Source organism: Sander lucioperca, chromosome 21 (genome assembly GCF_008315115.2).
Source record: "Sander lucioperca isolate FBNREF2018 chromosome 21, SLUC_FBN_1.2, whole genome shotgun sequence".
NCBI classification, from domain to species: Eukaryota; Metazoa; Chordata; class Actinopteri; order Perciformes; family Percidae; genus Sander; species Sander lucioperca.
In genome coordinates this window covers 27,582,678-27,603,519 of record NC_050193.1, presented here as the reverse complement: position 1 = coordinate 27,603,519, position 20,842 = coordinate 27,582,678, and the positions used below count along the sequence as shown (strand labels likewise).

The following is a 20,842-nucleotide window of genomic DNA, read 5'->3' as shown; positions in this document are numbered from 1 at the left end:
GAACATAAGACAAAATAAGAGTTCACTTGCAAAACGTGATGTGCAAAATAATTTTTTTTCTCGATTACATTGTTTTCGTGATTAATTGCACAGCCGCCCTAGAACCATGATGCAGAGGTTTTCTGTCCATATTCCAAACTAAATATGTATCTACAGTACCACTCTACAGGACAGTAACATTTGAACACCTTGCCATTTTAACCAAGATAACACAATATTGCATTTAGTTAGCATTTACAGCTCTGATGAGTTTTTTTATAACGTGCTTGTGGGTAAGACTCGTATGTAAACAATGTGGACAAAAATATTCTTATCTTGGTTCAAATTAAAAGATGTATTGGCCAGTAGTGCAGTGTAGTAGATATCCGTTTAGCTTATGGACAGAAAAGAATATTACATGCTATGTTTTTAGAAAAAGGATCAAAGAAACCACTTAGGGAAATATATATTGACAACAGGAAGCTAGTGGAACAGAAGCCAAGTACAGTTGTGTGTGTGTGTGTGTGCGTGTGTGTGTGTACGAGAGAAAGAGACAGTGTGTGTGTGTGTGTGTCACAGCTGTGTCTTTGTGCTGACATGTTCTCTTTTTGCCTGCCTTTATTAGATAAGTTCAATGATAATTATGAGACATATTTCTCTCGACGTGATTAAACGTATTTTTGGTTTTCTTATCAACAGCATCGTTGTATCTCGTTGCCTTTTCTCTTGTATTGCATGTTATGTTTGTATGTGAACTGTACTGTAAAAAAATGGATTGAACTGTTGTTGGGAATGGGTATATGAAAATTAATAAATCCATATGTTTGTCTAAATTTGTGAAATATTGTGTTTTATACAGCGCTGTAAAGATTGGTCTATCTATCTGGGTTTCCAAATCCATTTCAACATCAACATATTCAATTAGAGTGCCTTTTGTAGTCATTTTGCAAGCTAATTTATATTTCCTGTCAAGTTCAGGATTAATTTTACGGTTTCTGACCAGGATCTTATTTTTAACAATTTTACTCTTGCGAAGCACTTTGTGACTTTGTTCTGTAAAAGGTGCTATATTAAATTAATGTATTATTATTATTATATCACAGCTTTGTCGAATGCATTGCTAATATGGCTATTTTTCTTTCCGTCGCTGATTGGCTGCAATACCAAAGCCCCTCCCCCTACGTCGAGACGTATTGTTGCTTGCCGATAATAAAAGATGGCGACCGGACCCGCGTAAATTGGAGATCCCATAGAGGTAGTAAAATTTAATAAACACAGTATTTCTTCTCTTCCTGGTGTTTATAAACAACACATGTTATCACAACAAAGGGGATGGAGATGTGAGCAGAGTAGAATGCATGTTTGCCACATTATTGTATGCACTTGCGGCGACTGCGGCCTAGCTGAGGCTGTAAGCCTCAGTCTTTCCTTAGTCGCTTTCACCGGCAAGCTGAGGGCACGCTCAGCGAGACGTGTTCGAGTGCTGGAAATGTTGGGAAGCCAAGGAGTCCGAGTGAATGGAGAGGGGGTGTGTTTGTGTACCTTTATGAAAGTAGGCGGGAGTTTGTTTAGCTCTTAGCTAATTTTTTTGCACTCTTTTGTAGGTGACAGACAACATTATTATTGTAATATAATGCAACTTGTATTTTTCCCCGAAGAAGCAGCCAATCATTTCACACATTTCACGTTTACCTGCAGCTCCAGTGTTTTTTGGACAGCTCAGTGTAGGACTAAGGAATAGTTGTAGCAACCTAGACCCAATTAAGGTGTAATTACCTTTGTTGATTTAGATAACGTTACAAGAGGTGACATATAAAAGCATAAACGGCCAAGTTTTACACGTTGTGAGTGTGTAACTTAATGTTAAACTGCTTTGATTCATTTTTGTGCACAATGGATATAATATATTCACCTTAACTTGTATTTGTTTTTCTTTGTGTTCACTTAACAGGTCAGTTAAGTCCTGCCTTATGTTGTCAGTGACATACTGTGACAAATAAACGTGTTGACAAAGGAGGAGCCATGGCTTTTGAGGAGATCAAGAATAAAGGAGGAATGGGTAATGTCTGCATGTAGTTTTACTCTGTTTCTACTATACGGGCTTATCAAACAAACTATTGTTGCAGTCAGAAACACAATTATAACAAAGAACATTTCAAGATATACGTAGATAAAACGAGACCCTTCATAAGGGCTGTGTTCAAATATAATTTCTTCATACTTTTAAGTTAAGGATTAAAATACTCCGTTCATTTGTTCTAGATGTGGGGATGGATGGAGACAGAGGCCTTGTAGCTGGTCGTAGCCAGAGGGAGAAGAGGAGGTCGTACAAGGATCTGTTGAGGGAGGAAGAGGAGATTGCTGCTCAGGTCCGAAAGTCTTCCAAAAAACGGCCCAAGGTAAGGTATCTGTCCACATTAAAGGAACACGCCGAGTTACTGGGACTTTGTCTTATTCCCCGTATCCCCCAGAGTTAGATAACTCCATACATACCCTTCTCATCTCTGTGCGTATTGTAACTCTGTCTGACGCACCCACCGCTAGCCTAGCTTAGCACAGATCCTGGAGGTAACTGGCTCCATCTAGCCTAGCTTAGCACAGATCCTGGAGGTAACTGGCTCCATCTAGCCTAGCTTAGCACAGATCCTGGAGGTAACTGGCTCCATCTAGCCTAGCTTAGCAAAGATCCTGGAGGTAACTGGCTCCATCTAGCCTAGCTTAGCACAGATCCTGGAGGTAACTGGCTCCATCTAGCCTAGCTTAGCACAGATCCTGGAGGTAACCGGCTCCATCTAGCCTAGCTTAGCAAAGATCCTGGAGGTAACTGGCTCCATCTAGCCTAGCTTAGCACAGATCCTGGAGGTAACTGGCTCCATCTAGCCTAGCTTAGCACAGATCCTGGAGGTAACCGGCTCCATCTAGCCTACTGCTCCCAATAAGTGACAAAATAACACCAACATGTTCCTATTTACATGTTGTAATTTGTATAGTCACAGCGTGTACAAATAACAAGATCACATGAGACACAGCCATCTTCTAACGGTATACATACTGGGAACTATATTCTCAGAAGGCGAAGCTCTGCTACTTGGGCGGAGTGATATGTTTGCAGCACCTGAGAAGCCCCGTGGTGAGGAGCAGAGAGTAGCAGTGCTTCGCCTTTCTGAGAATATAGTTCCCAGTATGTATACGGTTAGAAGATGGCTGTGTGTCATGTGACCTTGTTATTTGTACACGCTGTGACTATACAAATCATAACATGTAAATAGGAACATGTTGGTGTTATTTTGTCACTTATTGGGAGCAGTAGGCTAGATGGAGCCAGTTACCTCCAGGATCTGTGCTAAGCTAGGCTAGATGGAGCCAGTTACCTCCAGGATCTGTGCTAAGCTAGGCTAGATGGAGCCAGTTACCTCCAGGATCTGTGCTAAGCTAGGCTAGATGGAGCCAGTTACCTCCAGGATCTGTGCTAAGCTAGGCTAGCGGTGGGTGCGCCAGACAGAATTACAATACGTACGGCGATGAGAAGGGTATGTATGGACTTATCTAACTCTGGGGGATACGGGGAATAAGACAGTCCCAATAAGTCGGCGTGTTCCTTTAATTTGACCTCATGGTTTGATATCACAGAAAGCTTTTAAGATACCCTGCTACTTATGGTGTTAATAGCACATTTTAATATTTTAAACCAATGTGTCTATGTTTTGGTAAATGGAAAGCAATTGTGTTATCCCAAATCAGGATTCAGAGTTGTTTATGCTTGGAGGGGACTCGCACAAAAAGAAGAAGAAACATAGTGATGACTACCATTACAGAGGTGAGAGCTTAAAATAATCTTTTAATTTCACCAAAAATGACCCTAGGAAATGTATTAACTTTTTTTTTCCTTTACCGTCTCCGTATCAGACCATGATGGTTCAGGTCCACCTCCCCACAAGAAGAAGCACAAGTCAACCGATCGTTCCCCTCCTCTCTCTTCCCCCTCATCCTCCCACCCGACAGACACAGCGATGGGCCTCCTGCAGGCCATCACCTCTCCACTAGCCACAGGTTCGGACCCCAGCCCCCACCTGCACAAGAAGCCGTCCTACCCACCTTTCTCCTCGCACTCCTCCAAGGACCGCAAACGTGAGAGCAGCGGCGGCGGCGGAGGAAGCAAAGGGAGCCACTCCTTCCCTCATTCCCGCCCCGTGTCTTCATCGTCGTCATCTTCCTCCAAGAAGCACTCCTCTTCCTCAAAGTCGTCTCTTTTCCACGGCGGAGCTCCCAAAGAGGAGCCCCTGACGTTACGCGAGGCTGACGGGCTGAAGATGAAGCTCATCATGTCGCCAGAGAAAGAGGAAGGAGAGAGCTTCCCGTTCACGCCCCACTCATCCAAAGGTGGCGGAAAGAAAGAGAAGGACAGAGACAGGGTGCAGCACTCAAAGTCGCCCAAGAAGAAACTACAGCAGAGTCGAGAACCTCTGCCTGTAGTGGGGAAAGAGGTGGAAGTGGAAGGTAAGATCACTCTAAATTATCTTCCAGGGGATGCAAGTTATCTTTCTCTTAGTATAGTATTATTGAATATAACGTACATGTTTACTACAGGGTTCATACGTTTTGAAAAACCTGGAAAAGTTATGGAATTTGAGAATTGCAAATTCCAGGCCTGGAAAGGTTTTGGAAACATAAAAAGACCCTGAAAGTTTTGGAGAAGTCATGGAATTTCTTTTTTTAACACAGCATAATAATATGTGATTAATAAATGTATTTCACGTCGTCCTAACCTCACCGTTATATTCGTGGCGCGATATTACGAATCCACTATGAACCACATACATTGTCATTCATTTTATTGTTAAACCTCGGAGGGTAAACTTTAACACAGATTTTTATTCTTATTGTATCATGTCGACTGACATTTTCAGGAATACATAGTCATGGAAATGTGCCAAAAAGTAATGGAAAAGTCATGAAAAGGTCATGGAAAAGTATTGGTTAAAATGCGTGTGAACCCTGTTACTATAAGTGTCAGGTTTAACAAACCACAATGTAAAGAAAACATAGAAGAAATCCAGAATCGGAAAATGATTTCAGCTCACTGACTCAAAAACTGGATATATATCAACGTAAATGGCAGGAACAACGACAAAATGGACAATGAAATGCCTTAAATAGGTATTTAGGTAAGGGGGGTGGGGGAAAGAGAAATCTTGTTGAGATTTAGGAGGTGTGCTCTTTTTGACGGTTTTCTACAGTGACCCATAACTCCCTTCTCTGCGTAGGTTTGCAAAGACGTTGAAGTGCATCTTCGCAGAACCCTAATTCCAGCATTAATCAATCATTTAACATCCATATACCAACGTGACATCATGACTTTGCGTTAACATGCACGCCATTTGCTAAAGCCAAGTGGCGTGTTATCTGTACGCATTTTGAGCTATCCGTGTGACAATGAGGACATACGTCATGGTAGCTTGCTGTCACTAGACGATTTGGGAGGTGTCTGAGCCCGCCCACCTACTATTGGTTGCCAGGGGCAACAGTGTAAGAGCGACACAGACACGGAGCCGGAAAGACGGCTCGAGGAATTAACATCACGGCAAACGGATTGGGTTTAGGAAAAGAAGAAAGCGACGGTTGACTGGAAACGTGACACGCCGGTCTCCTGGCTGAAAGTCCTGTCACACGCAATTAGAGCTGGGCAATATATCGATATTATATCGTCTTAGATTTTGAATATGGTGATATGACATAAGTGTTGTCTTTTCCTGGTTTTAAAGGCTGCATTACAGTAAAGTGATGTCATTTTCTGAACTTACCAGACTGTTCTAGCTGTTCTATTACTAGTCATTATATATCCACATTACTGATGATTATTTATCAAAACTCTCATTGTGTAATATATTTTGTGAAAGCACCAATACTCAACACTACAGTATCGTTGCGGTATCGATATCGAGGTATTTGGTCAAAAATATTGTGATATTTGATTTTCTCCATATTGCCCAGCCTTACACGCAATCGCAAGGTAATGTAAGTCAATGGAGGCCAAACGGCGTTGATAAACACACTATAAAGCGAGTATGCATCTTGATAACACGCCAATAATGGCATACAAATTGGCGTGTCGTACATACGACATTTCATGAGATCAGTCTGCATATACTGTATACATCTACCGATTTGGGTTGAGAGGTTGAAGGGGTCTTTCAAGTGTAATAAAATGGTACAAATAGTACCTTACTTGTTAAGAACTAAACTGAAAGTATGTTAAGATAAATTCAGTACAACTACATGCAATTGATGCTGTGAAATTTTGGCCATTCAATAGACTAAGGACCATTGTAATAATAATAAGTACGTCAACTTAGCTTTTACCCCTAATGCATTCCTTTTAATAGTTGTGGTATCAGAAACACACATTTGTTTGCTTAACAAACAAGTACTAATGAGCTGCATAGTGTAGATATTATTGGTGCACCTGCAGTCCCATGGTTTGTCTTGTTTAATATATTCCTTGCTGTGTTCTCTGTTATCCAGGTCATTATGGAGGTGGCATGGGAGACGATAGCTCTTCATCTGGTGCTGAACTGGAGGCCGGTGAACTGGTTATAGATGATTCATACACACACCTGTCGAAAAAGAAGAAGAAGAGCAAAAAAAGCAAGAAGAAGAAGGACAAAGAAAAAGACCGAGATAAGGACAAAAGTGGAAAGGACAAGAAGCACAGCAAAGGATTTGGAGGTGAGTTTAGTATTTGGTAAATATGTAACAAATACGGTGTATTCCAGTTTTTTACAGTTTTACCGGGCTTTTTCAATGTAAAATAACGCCACACTTTAGAACGCCGCTTACTCCACGGCTGCAACACAACAGGCGCCTGGAAGTACGGAGGCCGCTACAGAAACCAAAACTTGCGTGTGTTAAATGTGGAACCGACGATCGGATTTTAAACCAAATTTTCCAAACGATTCCAATGAAAAAACGATTCCATTCAAACTGTAATCTTTGAAACTATTCTATCTTGGAACCGAATCTCGATGCCCAATCCTAGTTGTTTGTTTAAAGGGGCGCTATGCAGTTTTGGCCATTTCTTCGCTGTTTTCTCGCTTTTTGCTGGCAGGTTTCTCTATAGAGCCCCCCCTACAGGTTTCTCTATAGAGCCCCCCCTACAGGTTTCTCTATAGAGCCCCCCCTACAGGTTTCTCTATAGAGCTCCCCCTACAGGTTTCTCTATAGAGCCCCCCCTACAGGTTTCTCTATAGAGCCCCCCTACAGGTTTCTCTATAGAGCTCCCCCTACAGGTTTCTCTATAGAGCTACAGGTTTCTCTATAGAGCTCCCCCTACAGGTTTCTCTATAGAGCCCCCCCTACAGGTTTCTCTATAGAGCTCCCCCTACAGGTTTCTCTATAGAGCCCCCCCCCTACAGGTTTCTCTATAGAGCCCCCCCCTACAGGTTTCTCTATAGAGCTCCCCCTACAGGTTTCTCTATAGAGCCCCCCCCCTACAGGTTTCTCTATAGAGCCCCCCCTACAGGTTTCTCTATAGAGCCCCCCCTACAGGTTTCTCTATAGAGCTCCCCCTACAGGTTTCTCTATAGAGCCCCCCCTACAGGTTTCTCTATAGAGCTCCCCCTACAGGTTTCTCTATAGAGCCCCCCCCCTACAGGTTTCTCTATAGAGCCCCCCCCTACAGGTTTCTCTATAGAGCTCCCCCTACAGGTTTCTCTATAGAGCCCCCCCTACAGGTTTCTCTATAGAGCTCCCCCTACAGGTTTCTCTATAGACCCCCCCCCTACAGGTTTCTCTATAGAGCCCCCCCTACAGGTTTCTCTATAGAGCTCCCCCTACAGGTTTCTCTATAGACCCCCCCCCTACAGGTTTCTCTATAGAGCCCCCCCTACAGTTGATACGATACTTTTCATCATCGTTGCTTTATCTTTGTGTGACCTTCTTCAGACTCATCGAGGGGCCACAGCCACTCCCATCCCACCGTCACTCACAGCGCTGTCGGCCCGATGTACGCCATGGGCACGCCCGTCCCGCCACACCACCATCCAGGCAATGAGGGCGTGACGGAGAAGAAGAAAAAGAAAGAGGAGAAAGATCGGGAAAAGCACGAAAAGGAAAAAGATAAGGTATGATACTGACTGATTCTTTCTGTTGGGTTGGCAGTTAAAGTTACAAAACTGTCAAACTGGAAATGTAGTTTTGAATGCCAATAATCTCAAGTAACTGTGGGCGTGCTGTGTACTGCTTTTAGGGTTCTCTAACACATTTCTGAGCAAACTAATTAGGGCTGCACAATTAATCACGATTTTGGCTTCCCACGATCAAATTTGCGCGATCGAGTGATATTTAAAATGCGTCATGCCGTTCATAGAACATGCCGTATCAAAGTTTTTGCAAAGCCAATCTAGCGCTCCGTAAACCACTGTCTGATCACGTGCCTCCGTGAGCCAATCAGAGTGGTTCCCTGCACCGCGCAGCTTAGTTTAGATGTAGACAGTCACAGAGGACAGAGTAACGTGAGGAAAATTCCACAACAGATAGCAGTCGGTCATAAGTCGGTCACGAGGTTTACCAGTTTACCAGTAAACGCGACATTTTGTCCGGTCTGTTTTTCAGACAACAGCAGTGAACAGCGCTAGTTTGAGTCTGTTAGCTCATAGCTTTAGCGGCAGACTGTTGTACGTCCCGCTGTTGGAATCCTCTACAGTGAAATACAGTCACACTACATCGTTTAGCTGTCAGCATTTTAACCGTGTTTAATCCAGTTACTACTGTAGCTAACGGTAGGCTAACGTTAGCTGCTGTGTAACGTGTTATTAGTGTTTACTAGCGTGACGTGCAGCGATGTTTCTGTTGCCTCTAAAGCAGGGGTCACCAACCTTTTAGAAACTGAGAGCTACTTCATGGGTACTGAGTCATACCAAGGGCTACCAGTTTGATACACTCTTCTGAAATAACCAATTTTGCCTTTAGTTATATATGATTATTAATGATTAATGATACTCACCTATGTGAAGACACTGATCACGTTAATGATTTCTCACAATAATTATCAACAATGACTTAACAAGGTGGGAAACAGATAATGTCAATTTTCATTTTTAGAACAGGCCTGAGGGCTACTCATGTGGTCCTTGGGGGCTACCTGGTGCCCGCGGGCACCGTGTTGGTGACCCCTGCTCTAACGTCTGTTTTGGAGCATCAGAGCGCAACGCAGACATTTAATTGGCACCGTAATGAACATGCGGCATTAACGTGAACAGAAAATTGCGTTGCGTGTATCTTTATATGTGTGGAAAGCGGTCACACAACAGCTGAAGTGACATACTCCTTCATAGTATCCTTCAACAAAGGAGGAATGTATTACATTACATGTCTTTTAGCTGACGCTTTTATCCAAAGCGACTTACAAATGCTATATATGTCAGAGGTCACACGCCTCTATGGATGGACAATATGGATGTATTAGCAGTTATAATTAGCCTATGTGACAAAAAAATTAGTTTTGGTTAAAATCAACAAATAATCGACGATAATTAATCGTGATCTCAATATTGATCAAAATAATCGTGATTATCATTTTGGCCATAATCGTGCAGCCCTAAAACTAATACAAAAACACCTGAAAGAAAAACACCTTTTTCATTGTTTGTGTTTCCTGCATTATTGGTTCATGTCTTTGTCCTCTCTTAGCCCAAGAAGAAGAACACATCAGCATATCAGGTGTTTTGTAGGGAGTACAGAGTCAACATCAATGCTGAACAGCCAGGACTAGGTGGGTAATATAATGACATACAGTTTAACTCTCACATATTGTCCTAATATCACTAAAATACACAATTCAAACAATATGTCTGTATGTCTAATCTGCAGTCTTTGGTGAGCTAAGCAAAAAGCTGGGGGAGGTGTGGAAGGCGATGCCAGAGAAAGACAAATTGGTAAGTTCTTTAGTCATTATTTGTAATTGTTGTAGAATAATTATGCTTTCATGGTAATTAACGGTGCACTATGAGTTCCTGCGTTCCTGCGTTCCTGTTTCAGCGCGATTTCATTTAGTCTCAAATCGTAGGCATCTCTCCTTCATCCGCTAGCTAGCTGCCCCCTGAATAGACCTCAACAGTCCCACCCACAGCCGACTCCGGAAGTAAAAATCCCGTTGATTTTCTCCATAAGGATTTAGAATATCAGTCATAATGTCTAAACCATCCGAGGTAGACTGACCCCGAGCTATGTGGTCTAAACCATCCCATAATGTCTAAACCATCCCATAATGTCTACGTGGTTGTGAAATCACCTTCACTGGTCTCCGTCCAGAGCAACGGGATCTGTTGGTCCATTCTTATATACAGTCTATGCCCCACCCCCTCCCCCAACCATCTTGTCGGTGATTGGCTGGAACGTGGTTTGTTGTGTTTTGGTGCACAGCCTGTGCTTCTAGTGTTTGTTTGACGTTTACGACCCTTGACCGGGCTTTTTCACGGTGTATTCAGTAGGGGTGGTACGGCTCATGAATAAACATCCAAACCGCTCGGTTCGCTTGTCTCGGTTCGGAGCGTGTGTGTCGCACGGTTCGTCAGTCCACTGTTAACGGTCACTAACCTCTTACTGCCGTAGTGCCCACTTTACACACCTATGTTAAAACACTTAGTGGAAACGACGAGGGGAATGAGCGTGACGAACACAACACATGGCAGCTGATTGGACGAACGCGTCACGTGGTTCTTGCTGCTCCCGAATTTCAAAACAGACTCCAATTGCGTCTCGTTCTGAATACGATCTCGTATTTCACGAAAATAGTTCACCGAAAAGTGTTTCTGAAAACATTTTAAAGTGCCCATATTATGAAAAAAATCACTTTTTCTGGGATTTGGGGTGTTATTTTGTGTCTCTGGTGCTTCCACACACATACAAACTTTGAAAAAAATCCATCCATGCTGTTTAGAGTGAGATACGGTTTCTGAATGTGTCCTGCCTTCAGTCTCTGGGTGAGCTGTTCAAAATCGGCACGGCTTGTGACGTCACAAGCCGAAACGAGCAAGCTAACCGCAACCATTAGCTCGTAGCGTTAGCATGCTAACGCTAATGCTAACGCTAGCATGCTACCTCGTTCTCAATAGCAAAGCACTGCTACAACACACACAAGTTCACCATAATCTACAAAAGAACTACTTCCATGTGCGCCCTCATTTAGAAGTCTCCCAGCTAATCCTGCCTTGTAACTGACCAAAGTTGTAGAAACAGCCTTTCTTTTACTGTCTATGGAGCTAGCTAGCTGACATGAGCTACATCTGAGCTACTGGGCATGTGCAGTGCAATCAAAGATAGTACAGAAGAAGAAGAAGAAAAGAGGTCTCACTCTGTAGCTAAAACAGAGACCAGCTGAAAAGAGGATCTGCAGCAGTGAGAGAGAGCGGTGCAGTACAACAACAATATGGTGCTTTTTGAAAATTAAACCATGTAAACCTATTCTGGTACAACCTTAAAATACAATTATGAACCTGAAAATGAGCATAATATGGCTGCTTTAAGCGAGAAATAGACCATACAGTTGCTGAATCTGTCTGTTTTTTTGATCGACAAAGGTCAGTTTAAAAGATTTTCATCCGATTTAATCTAATCCAATCGTCAGTATCCTTGTCTGAGTTTCGTTGTCCAGTAATTACCGATCATTGACCAAAAAAAAAAAAAAAAGTGATGAGGACCGAAAACTCGATTAGTCTCAGAGTGACCACTGGAAATATTTCCCTCTGCACAATTTGAATTATGTTTAAATAAGCTACAGCGATTTTCATATCTTTAGTTCTATTAAAACAATGAACACTCATGTTTTTTTTCATTTAGAGTTGCAGAAGTTAGTTTATTTTGATTCAAGTCGGTACTTTTTACTTATTAATTTTATGAGCCAGTGTGTTTGTGCTGTAATTTGTATTGTTTTATTTCCTCAGCATAGCAAATGGAAAACAGGCTTTTTTTAGTTCTGATCGGCACGATTACAGCATGTGCATTGATTTAATTATTTTGGCCTCTCTGCCTGTAGCTAGTAGCCTGCATTTCAATAAAAATAGTATAAATCTACATGCCTTGATGATACTATTCTTTATATATAGCCTGCCTCACAATTTTTTTTTTTGTTTTTTTAAAGCAGCCATATTCTGCTCATTTTCAGGTTCATAATTGTATTTTAAGGTTGTACCAGAATAGGTTTACATGGTTTAATTTTCTAAAAACACCATATTGTTGTTGTACTGCACCGCTCTCTCTCACTGCTGCAGCTCCTCTTTTCAGCTGGTCTCTGTTTTAGCTACAGAGTGAGACCTCTTTTCTTCTTCTTCTGTACTATCTTTGATTGCACTGCACATGTGCAGTAGCTCAGATGTAGATCATGTCAGCTAGCTAGCTCCATAGACAGTAAAAGAAAGGCTGTTTCTACAACTTCGGTCAGTTACAAGGCAGGATTAGCTGGGAGACTTCTAAATGAGGGCGCACATGGAAGTAGTTCTTTTGTAGATTATGGTGAACTTGTGTGTGTTGTAGCAGTGCTTTGCTATTGAGAACGAGGTAGCATGCTAGCGTTAGCATTAGGGTTAGCATGCTAACGCTACGAGCTAATGGTTGCGGTTAGCCAGCTTGTTTCGGCTTGTGACGTCACAGAAAAAGTGTTTTTTTCATAATATGGGCACTTTAAGCGCAATACACACGGAAAATATTTGACCAGAATTTTTCCTGTTTGACCAGTAAAATGAAACCAATTTTTTCTAGCGGAAACTCTGATCCTTGTTATGCACGTAGTTGTGGTGGTGCACTAAATGTCCCATGTTTTCTGTTTGTTGCTTTTTCTGTGCAGGTTTGGAGGCAGAAAGCTCAGTATCTGCAGCACAAACAGAACAAAGCTGAGGCCACCACGGTCAAACACAAGAGTGCCACTGAGGGCAAAAACAAAGGTATCTTTGACTCTTAAAGGACAAATCTGGAGCAAAATGACCCTAGGGGTTAATAACACATGTGTACCGAGTCGACCGTTCTCTGGGATATGTTTTCATGCTAATCTAATGTGTCTCTAGCTTGAAACAAGATAGCGCAAACCGCCAATTAGCTTATAACACTAGTCGTCAGGGCACGGGTAAAGTAAAAAGAAATCTCTATTTCTATACCACTAACAAGGCTCAAAATATCACCACACTTCAACGGTAGCATAATGAGGGTCCCTACGTGGAAACCCAAGCACTGAGAACGACGAACGCCGTGCTTGAGCTATGTTACTGGTTACTAATTACAGTGTTCGTCGTTCGGCTGGTCGTGACTGTTTTCCCAAGATGGCGCCCGCATGTATACGTGAACGGTACTGTCTTTCTAAACTATCTTTTTAATAAACTGTCTGTACACGTACAAAGTTCTTAATGCTTAGGTTTACATATAGGGACCCTCATTATGCTACCGTGGAAGTGTGGTGATATTTTGAGCCTTGTTAGTGGTATAGAAATAGAGATTTGTTATTACTTTACCCTCTGCCCCGACTACTAGCGTTGTAAGATAATTAGCGGTTTGGGCTAAAATTGGTCACATTGGATTAGCATGAAAACATATCCCAGAGAACGGTCGACTCGGTACACATGTGTTATTAACCCCTGGGGTCATTTTGCGCCGGATTTGTCCTTTAACAGGAAAGTTTCTTCGACTGATAATGATCGGGCAGATGTAGCATTTCTCAACTTTTTGTCCTCTAACTTTCAGTTCTCATAACGGTTGTCTTTAAACTGTGTTTGGTCATGAAAGTTGTAGGAACGGGAACAGGGATGGTGTCCCCGAGCAGAGCGCCTAGCACTTTGTCCCTTTCCCCAGCACGAGTCCCAGAAGTTGACCCCATTGATGCAGCAGCTCACCTGCAGCTACTGGGAGAGTCCCTGTCTCTGATTGGGCATCGGCTACAGGAAACAGAGGCAAGTTTCCCCGTGTACAGTACTGTATTCGCAAGCCAATTTGCAGTGGATTTAATTTATAATTTCTATACAACAATTACAACATAAAGACTGCTGAACAGATCAGTAGATTAATAACCACCAAAAACAGACACAATAAAAAAGCAGCTTTGTTTTCCACTAAAGAGAACACCACGTTTTCTATTTCAAGTGTAACATGGAGAGATATCATTACTATGAGTAGGGTTGGGTATTGTTTGGGGTTTTTTCGATTCTGGTGCTAAAGCTATACTTTTAAAACGGTGGCGGTGCCTGATCCGATCAGAAAAAGACAAAAAAGAGCACCAAACCACAGTTGGCGTCATTAAAGAACGGCTTGTTAATTGCTAAGGCCATATGGTCAAATTTAAATAATTTATGTAAAATGTAATAACAAAAACTTATTTCACCAGTTATTTTATGTTAAACGACAAAAAGAAGAACCAATAGATGGCAGAAGGGTACTGAACAATAACATTGAATGCACCGTGAGCTTACGAATTGCAATTGAACGCACCATTAAGTCCTGTCGGTGTTCTTCCTCTGACAACTGCGGCAGTGTCCATGAAGTGCAGCTAGTCTCCTCCGTGTCTTTAGCTGCAGACTGTTGTACGTCTCGCTGTTGATATACTTTCTTAGTGAAATACAGCCACTTGTTATTTATTTGAATTTTAACAATAAATGACATAACATAGGCCATGGTGAACAAAGCATAGTGGAAATAATATGTCACTTCCCCTCAAGTCCCCTACCCACCCACAAACCAACCCAGTTCAGGTCCAAAACGGGGACAAACAACAGACCCATGCACACTGACAAACACACAAGCTGTCAGCATTTTAACCGTGTTTAAGCCAGCTGCTAGCTAACGGTAGGCTAACGTTACCTGGTGCCGAGTGTAAAGTTAACTGGCGTTGCGTGCAGGGATGCTTCCATTGCCTGTAACGTCCATTGCGTCCGGAGCACCAGAGAGCAGCCCAGGCATTTAAGTGGCACTGAAATCTGCGTTGTCATTCGGCCCGGCAGATACTTTTGTCATTTATAGTTATATTATTATTAAAGTGCCCATATTATGAAAAAATCCCTTTTTCTGGGATTTGGGGTGTTATGTTGTGTCTCTGGTGCTTCCACACACATACAAACTTTGAAAAAAATCCATCCATGCTGTTTAGAGTGAGATACGGTTTCTGAATGTGTCCTGCCTTCAGTCTCTGGGTGAGCTGGTCAAAATCGGCACGGCTTGTGACGTCACAAGCCGAAACAAGCAGGCTAACCGCAACCATTAGCTCGTAGCGTTAGCATGCTAATGCTAACGCTAGCATGCTAACGCTAGCATGCTACCTCGTTCTCAATAGCAAAGCACTGCTACAACACACACAAGTTCACCATAATCTACAAAAGAACTACTTCCATGTGCGCCCTCATTTAGAAGTCTCCCAGCTAATCCTGCCTTGTAACTGACCCAAGTTGTAGAAACAGCCTTTCTTTTACTGTCTATGGAGCTAGCTAGCTGACATGATCTACATCTGAGCTACTGGGCATGTGCAGTGCAATCAAAGATAGTACAGAAGAAGAAAAAAAGAGGTCTCACTCTGTAGCAAAACAGAGACCAGCTGAAAAGAGGAGCTGCAGCAGTGAGAGAGAGCGGTGCAGTACAACAACAATATGGTGTTTTTTGAAAATTAAACCATGTAAACCTATTCTGGTACAACCTTAAAATACAATTATGAACCTGAAAATGAGCAGAATATGGCTGCTTTAAGAGAAGGTTTAGATTAGAAGGATAACCCCTTGAGATGAATCATGGCACCAGGTTTCGGTACCCAACCCTACAATGCAGTGCAATAAGTGAGTCATGGGACTGCTGTTCCTCTGTTTTAGGGGATGGTGGCCGTGTCCGGGAGTCTGTCTGTACTGCTGGACTCCATCTTGTGTGCGCTGGGACCGCTGACCTGTCTCACAGCGCAGATACCACAGTTAAACGGATGTCCTCGAAACGTCCTGGTAAAGTTTTAACATTTGAAAATGTTGTATAACTTTTTTTTTTTCAAATAATCTACAGTTTTGTAAGCATTCAGGAGTTACACACTTGGCAGCAATCAGTTTTCTAACTAAGCTCTCCCTCTCTCTTTTTCTGTCAGTCGAATACGTTGGACAACATTGCCTACATCATGCCAGGGCTGTGAAGAAAGGATGATAATCGAAGTCAGACGTCAACCGATTCGACTGGAGTGTTCCTTAACAGGAGTGACTCAGACTTTAATTTAAGCGCCACTCGCTTGGCATCTGAAAACGTGGGATATTTCTAGCCTCAACGTGTTTTTACAGTGTATTTTAAAAAATAAAAAAAAAACCTTATTCTTTTAATTTTCTAATTATATTTTTTAAAACAAACATTTTACTGAACACATTGATCTGTCTTGGCATGTCAGCTTAGTTATATTGTTACTGTACAGTGTGCTGTTGTGTGAATGAGTGAGCACTTGTATGTTCTGTATGTGTGAATTACTTTAGTTGTTAACTGGGTTTGACTTTAAAGCGTCCTGTACATCTTTTTCTGTATACATCTTTGATTTTTACCGAAATGTAAAGGAACATGGAAGTCATTTGTTCATCATCAACGTAATATATTTGACAGCTGCTTAGTTTTTCTTTTACCATGTAAAAAGTGCTGTCATGCCTTGCTGTTTTATACATTTGATATTTTACTGTGCATACAGCACATTTAGATTTTGACTGATCTAGAAAAGTGATAGAAAACACCTTTAGGTAAAACCTTGTTTTAATCAGGAGCTATTCAAACAAGTCACTGTCAGGCATTTAATGAAATGGCAACATTAAAACTGTTCCCAAATTCAGCTTCCGCTTTCTTTTTTTATTAGGCAGTTTGATGGTTCACGGCTTTGGTCCAGGCTGAAATATTTCAACAACTTTCTGGATCGATTGTCACAAACGTTTGTACGGTTGTTCACGGTGGCCAGAGGATTAATCCTAATGACTCTGTTGATGGCCTAGCTTTTCATCTAGTTTGAAATGTTTGTTTTTTAGTGAAATGTCTAAAGGGCTTTTGGATGGATTGCAATATAAATGTTGTATAGAAATCAGTGTTTCCCCTCAGAATGAATTCTAATGACATTTCCATCTGGCAACAAGTCAGCAAATCTGCCAAATTCTGCTTTGAGTGTTGTGTAATTGCAGTTTGAAAATAGTTACCTGTCTGTGTTTTGATGCACAACTCAGGCGTGCCAAAATTTATTGTGAACCTAAATTGATATTTTCGAGGGGCTGGATTTGAGTTTGGCACGTGTGATCTAGGAGTCGTCTTCCCCTCCCGCCTGCACCGGAGGAGAAAACAGCTCTTCGCTCTCCATGGGCCTTTTTCACAGCAGACATGTTGACTTGTCAGTAGGAAAAGCACAGGTGGAATTGATAACCTTAACAATGGCTCAGTTCCATCAAGTGTCCCAGCGAGCTATTTCAGTGAGTCAGGACCTCTCCTAAGTGGAATGCAGCCATCATTAATGGGTTTGAATACACCTGTGCTTTTCCTACTATGACATGTCAACATGTCTGCTGTGATAAAGGTCTATTGACTTGTATTGCGTGAAGTTTTCCTCCTCGTAAATTTCGTCTGCTAGCAAACTACAGAAAAATGCCTAAAGGCTGCTGTGTGGTGATATTTACTACCAACAATGCAAAGAACACACAACTTAAGTTTTTATAAGCTGCCGACCTGAAAAAGTGAGCTTTTAAGAAGACAAAAGTGGATACAGACGTGAGGAATCAGCAGGAGGAACGGAGAGTCTGTGGGATCCTGACACTGAGCTAATGCATGTCCGACGTTACGTGTGTTAGCTTAAATTACAGACATATAGTAATGGTGGGTTCCATTTATGCTCGGAAGTCGGATTTTCTGAGGTCAAAGTCAAACGCCCCCTGACCTCGGATTTCGGACAACCACCTAGTACCCCTATGTTCCCTCATCCCTATGTTCCCACTGCCCTATGTTCCCACAGCCCTATGTTCCCAGTCATGCCCACTCATGGTCCCACAGCCCTATGGTCCCACCCATGTCCCAGCCCATGTCCCACAGCCCTATTTCCCACGCCCATGGTCCCACCCCATGTCCCACTATGTTCCCACAGCCCAATGGTCCCACAGCCCAATGGTCCCACAGCCCTATGTTCCCACATCCCTATGTTCCCACAGCCCTATGTTCCCACAGTCCAATGGTCCCACATTTTCAAAAATAGGTCTTGTGTTCCTACATTTCCCTTCAAGGGTTAGGGTTAGGGTGGGTTAGGCGAACATAGGGCCTAATTTTGGAAAAAAAATCTTCAAAATGTGGGAACATAGGACCTAATTTTGAAAAAAATCTTAGAAATGTGGGAACATAGGCACGCTCCTGTGTCAGGATCCCACAGCCTTCCTATTCTCCCTGCTGATTCCTCACGTCTGTATCCACTTGTCTTCATAAAAGCTCAAGTTTTTGGCAGCTTATAAAAATTGAAGTCATGGGTTATTTATTGTGTTCGTAGTGAATATCACCACACATCAACTTTTAGGCATTTTTCTGTTGTTTGCTAGCAGACGGAATTAACAGGAGGCTTTCAGAGTATGTAATGACGCAATGCTGAAATGATAAGAAAACTGTTGAGTCATTTTTCCAGCGATCCCTGCGCGGTCCGCGGGCCCAGGTTTGACACGCCCTACATACAGCCACCACGGCAGATGGAGGTGTGTTCACTCTTTGTAGTCAAGTCGAGACCACTGGCAGGAACGAGGAAGTGTGAGCATAGTCCTTGATTCAACGGATTCAACCCTAAACTGGGCAGAGAAGAGGAGCCGACATGGCAACATCTGCCGAACAGTCAGGTAGGCTGGTCTGGATCTTTGGTTTTTAAATGTTATGAAGAGCTGTAGGCTGTCTGTGAGAGAAAAGTCAGTTGGGGTGGCTCCCCGTGGCGTGTTTACGGTGTTAGTGCGGCTTGAGATGAACAGAGAGAGAGAGAGAGACGGCGCTGCTATCCCTTTGAAATGCGAAAGATATGCTACATGGATCCATGACACAGCATTTATACCAGCTGACTAAATAAACAACAGATAGTCGATCACCTTTCAAATAACTTGTCTAATCTACGGACAACATAGGCTATAGGCCTACACTCGGTAGTATACACACATTACATAAACACAAAGTAGGCTACAGTTGCAAACTTCTGCTTGATGTACAAAATTACCCACAATCCTGCTCTTCCCCCACTGACAGGACAGTTTGCCTCATTATGCTCGGATCACATCAGGCCATCAAGAAAATATATATCAGAGGCAGCTGTGTGGGGTTAGAGTTACATGGATTTAGATTAGAATAACATGTTATCTCTAGAATAAGCAAGAAAATATATATTAAAAATATATATTTTTTAATTTTTCAGGTGTTTTGAATAGTTTATGACAATCAAAAGCTGTGTGAGTGCATAACATGTTTTGTGACTCTAGCTCGTGCATGGAAATAACGTGTTTTGTGATTATTTTTTTTTGTGTGTGACAAAAACAATGTTTTTGGCTATAGGGTAGGTCATTAGGAATGCGAGGCATAGTTCATCAGACTAGTCTGACAACAACGGAAACTGTCACAACACGTCATCTTTCTTCACACGAGCTCCAAAAAATGTGGACGTAATACCAAGCACTACCAGACTGGATGTTCTACTGTCTCTAGTTTTAAATCACGACTGAACTCATGGCTGAAACATAACCAGTCATGTCTCCTATGATATAATGTTTAGAATCCAATTTATTGTCCAGCCAAAGCCGGAAAATCCTCTTTGGTCTCAGCAAACAGATCAAACATCCTATTAACTCACTGAAAACAGACACATACCATACACACAGTGTTCAATATGCTTTATACAGTCATGTGAAAAAATTAGGACACCCATGCTAAAGTTGACTAAAAAGAGGAATAAAAAAAAAATCATCTTTTGGAAATTTATCTTAATGCCTTAATTAAAAAAATGAGGAAAAATCCAATCTTTAAGGACACCAATTTTCTTTGTGAATGAATAATGTATCGTAAATAAATAAATGTTCTTCCTTAAAATACAGGGGGCATAAGTCAGTCCACCCCTATGTTAAATTCCCATAGAGGCAGGCAGACTTTTATTTTGAAAGGCCAGTTATTACATGGATCCAGGATACTATGCATCCTGATAAAGTTCCCTTGGCCCCCACATCATCACATACCCTTCACCATACCCCCACATCATCACATACCCTTCACCATACCTAGAGATTAGCATGGTTGTATGTCAGTTAGCCTAATAGCTGGTATGATTTGCATTGAGAGATGATTTTATGGAAATTAGCCATACCAATCTCTAGGTATGGTGAAGGGTATGTGATGATGTAGGGCTACATTTGAATTCTTTGTCCCTTTTGTCGCCCTAGTGTTTCTTTCCTTCTTTCTACTGTTTGTTTTCAAAGTTTATATTACTATTTTCGACCTATTCTTGTCTTACTTCCTTCTTTCTACCGTCTTTTTTCAAGGTTTTGTCGCTTATTTAAAAGTTGTTGTCACCTTTTTCCATCATCATCTAAATGTTTTCCAGGTCCAAGGCTGTAGTTTAGTAAATCTGTCTCTGACATCGCTGTATTCTTCCTCTTTATAGAGACTTTCTTTTTCTACCAAAAAGGTATTCGTGCTGGTTAGGGGGTACATGGCTTAAAAACACTGTTCAAAGGGGAACATTATTGAAAAAAGCTTGAGAACCAGTGATGTAGTCTATAATCTTTATTCTCTGCACTCCCGTCTGAATCAGAACATTTAAAGAAGTGATAAAATAATTTATACTTTCATTGATCCCCACTGGAGGTTGTTAGAACACACTACACACACACGCTCAGGTCCTACA

At 41.9% G+C, this 20,842-nt stretch overlaps 2 protein-coding genes across 6 annotated transcripts in view; both read left to right on the top strand.

Annotated features, from left to right (window-relative positions):
* The first annotated feature begins 1,108 nt into the window (after positions 1–1,108).
* On the top strand, positions 1,109–16,786 carry hmgxb4a (HMG box domain containing 4a). Of its 3 annotated transcripts, none has more exons than XM_031320981.2 (13): positions 1,109–1,234; positions 1,931–2,038; positions 2,242–2,378; positions 3,721–3,796; positions 3,886–4,476; positions 6,502–6,705; positions 7,921–8,099; positions 9,667–9,748; positions 9,847–9,911; positions 12,818–12,914; positions 13,747–13,910; positions 15,810–15,932; positions 16,070–16,786. In XM_031320981.2, exons 2-13 carry the CDS (start codon positions 2,002–2,004, stop codon positions 16,112–16,114), a joined length of 1,800 nt encoding a protein of 599 aa, XP_031176841.1. In that variant the 5' UTR covers positions 1,109–1,234; positions 1,931–2,001; the 3' UTR covers positions 16,115–16,786. The 3 variants fall into 3 exon arrangements, with proteins under 3 accessions (XP_031176841.1, XP_031176845.1, XP_031176843.1); XM_031320985.2 differs by having other exon boundaries at positions 1,145–1,235; positions 1,965–2,038; XM_031320983.2 differs by lacking the exon at positions 1,109–1,234 and adding an exon at positions 1,308–1,507.
* A 686-nt stretch (positions 16,787–17,472) lies between these two features.
* si:dkeyp-69e1.8 (uncharacterized protein LOC100001340 homolog) overlaps positions 17,473–20,842 on the top strand; it is an 8,120-nt gene continuing 4,750 nt past the window's right edge. Inside the window, exon 1 of one of the 3 annotated variants that reach the window (XM_031321063.1) lies at positions 17,473–17,496. In XM_031321063.1, coding sequence (XP_031176923.1) covers positions 17,487–17,496 — 10 coding nt within the window. In that variant the 5' untranslated portion in view covers positions 17,473–17,486. Of the gene's footprint in view, positions 17,497–18,572; positions 18,804–20,842 lie in introns of those variants that run through there. The other 2 variants (XM_031321062.2, XM_031321061.2) reach the window with 2 other exon arrangements.

Bases quoted from the DNA above. Each gene is read 5' to 3' on its own strand.
- hmgxb4a (XM_031320981.2), top strand. From the start codon at position 2,002: ATGGCTTTTGAGGAGATCAAGAATAAAGGAGGAATGG. The intron at 3,797-3,885 runs GTGAGAGCTTAA...TCTCCGTATCAG, and splicing joins TGATGACTACCATTACAGAG to ACCATGATGGTTCAGGTCCA. The intron at 4,477-6,501 runs GTAAGATCACTC...TCTGTTATCCAG, and splicing joins GAAAGAGGTGGAAGTGGAAG to GTCATTATGGAGGTGGCATG.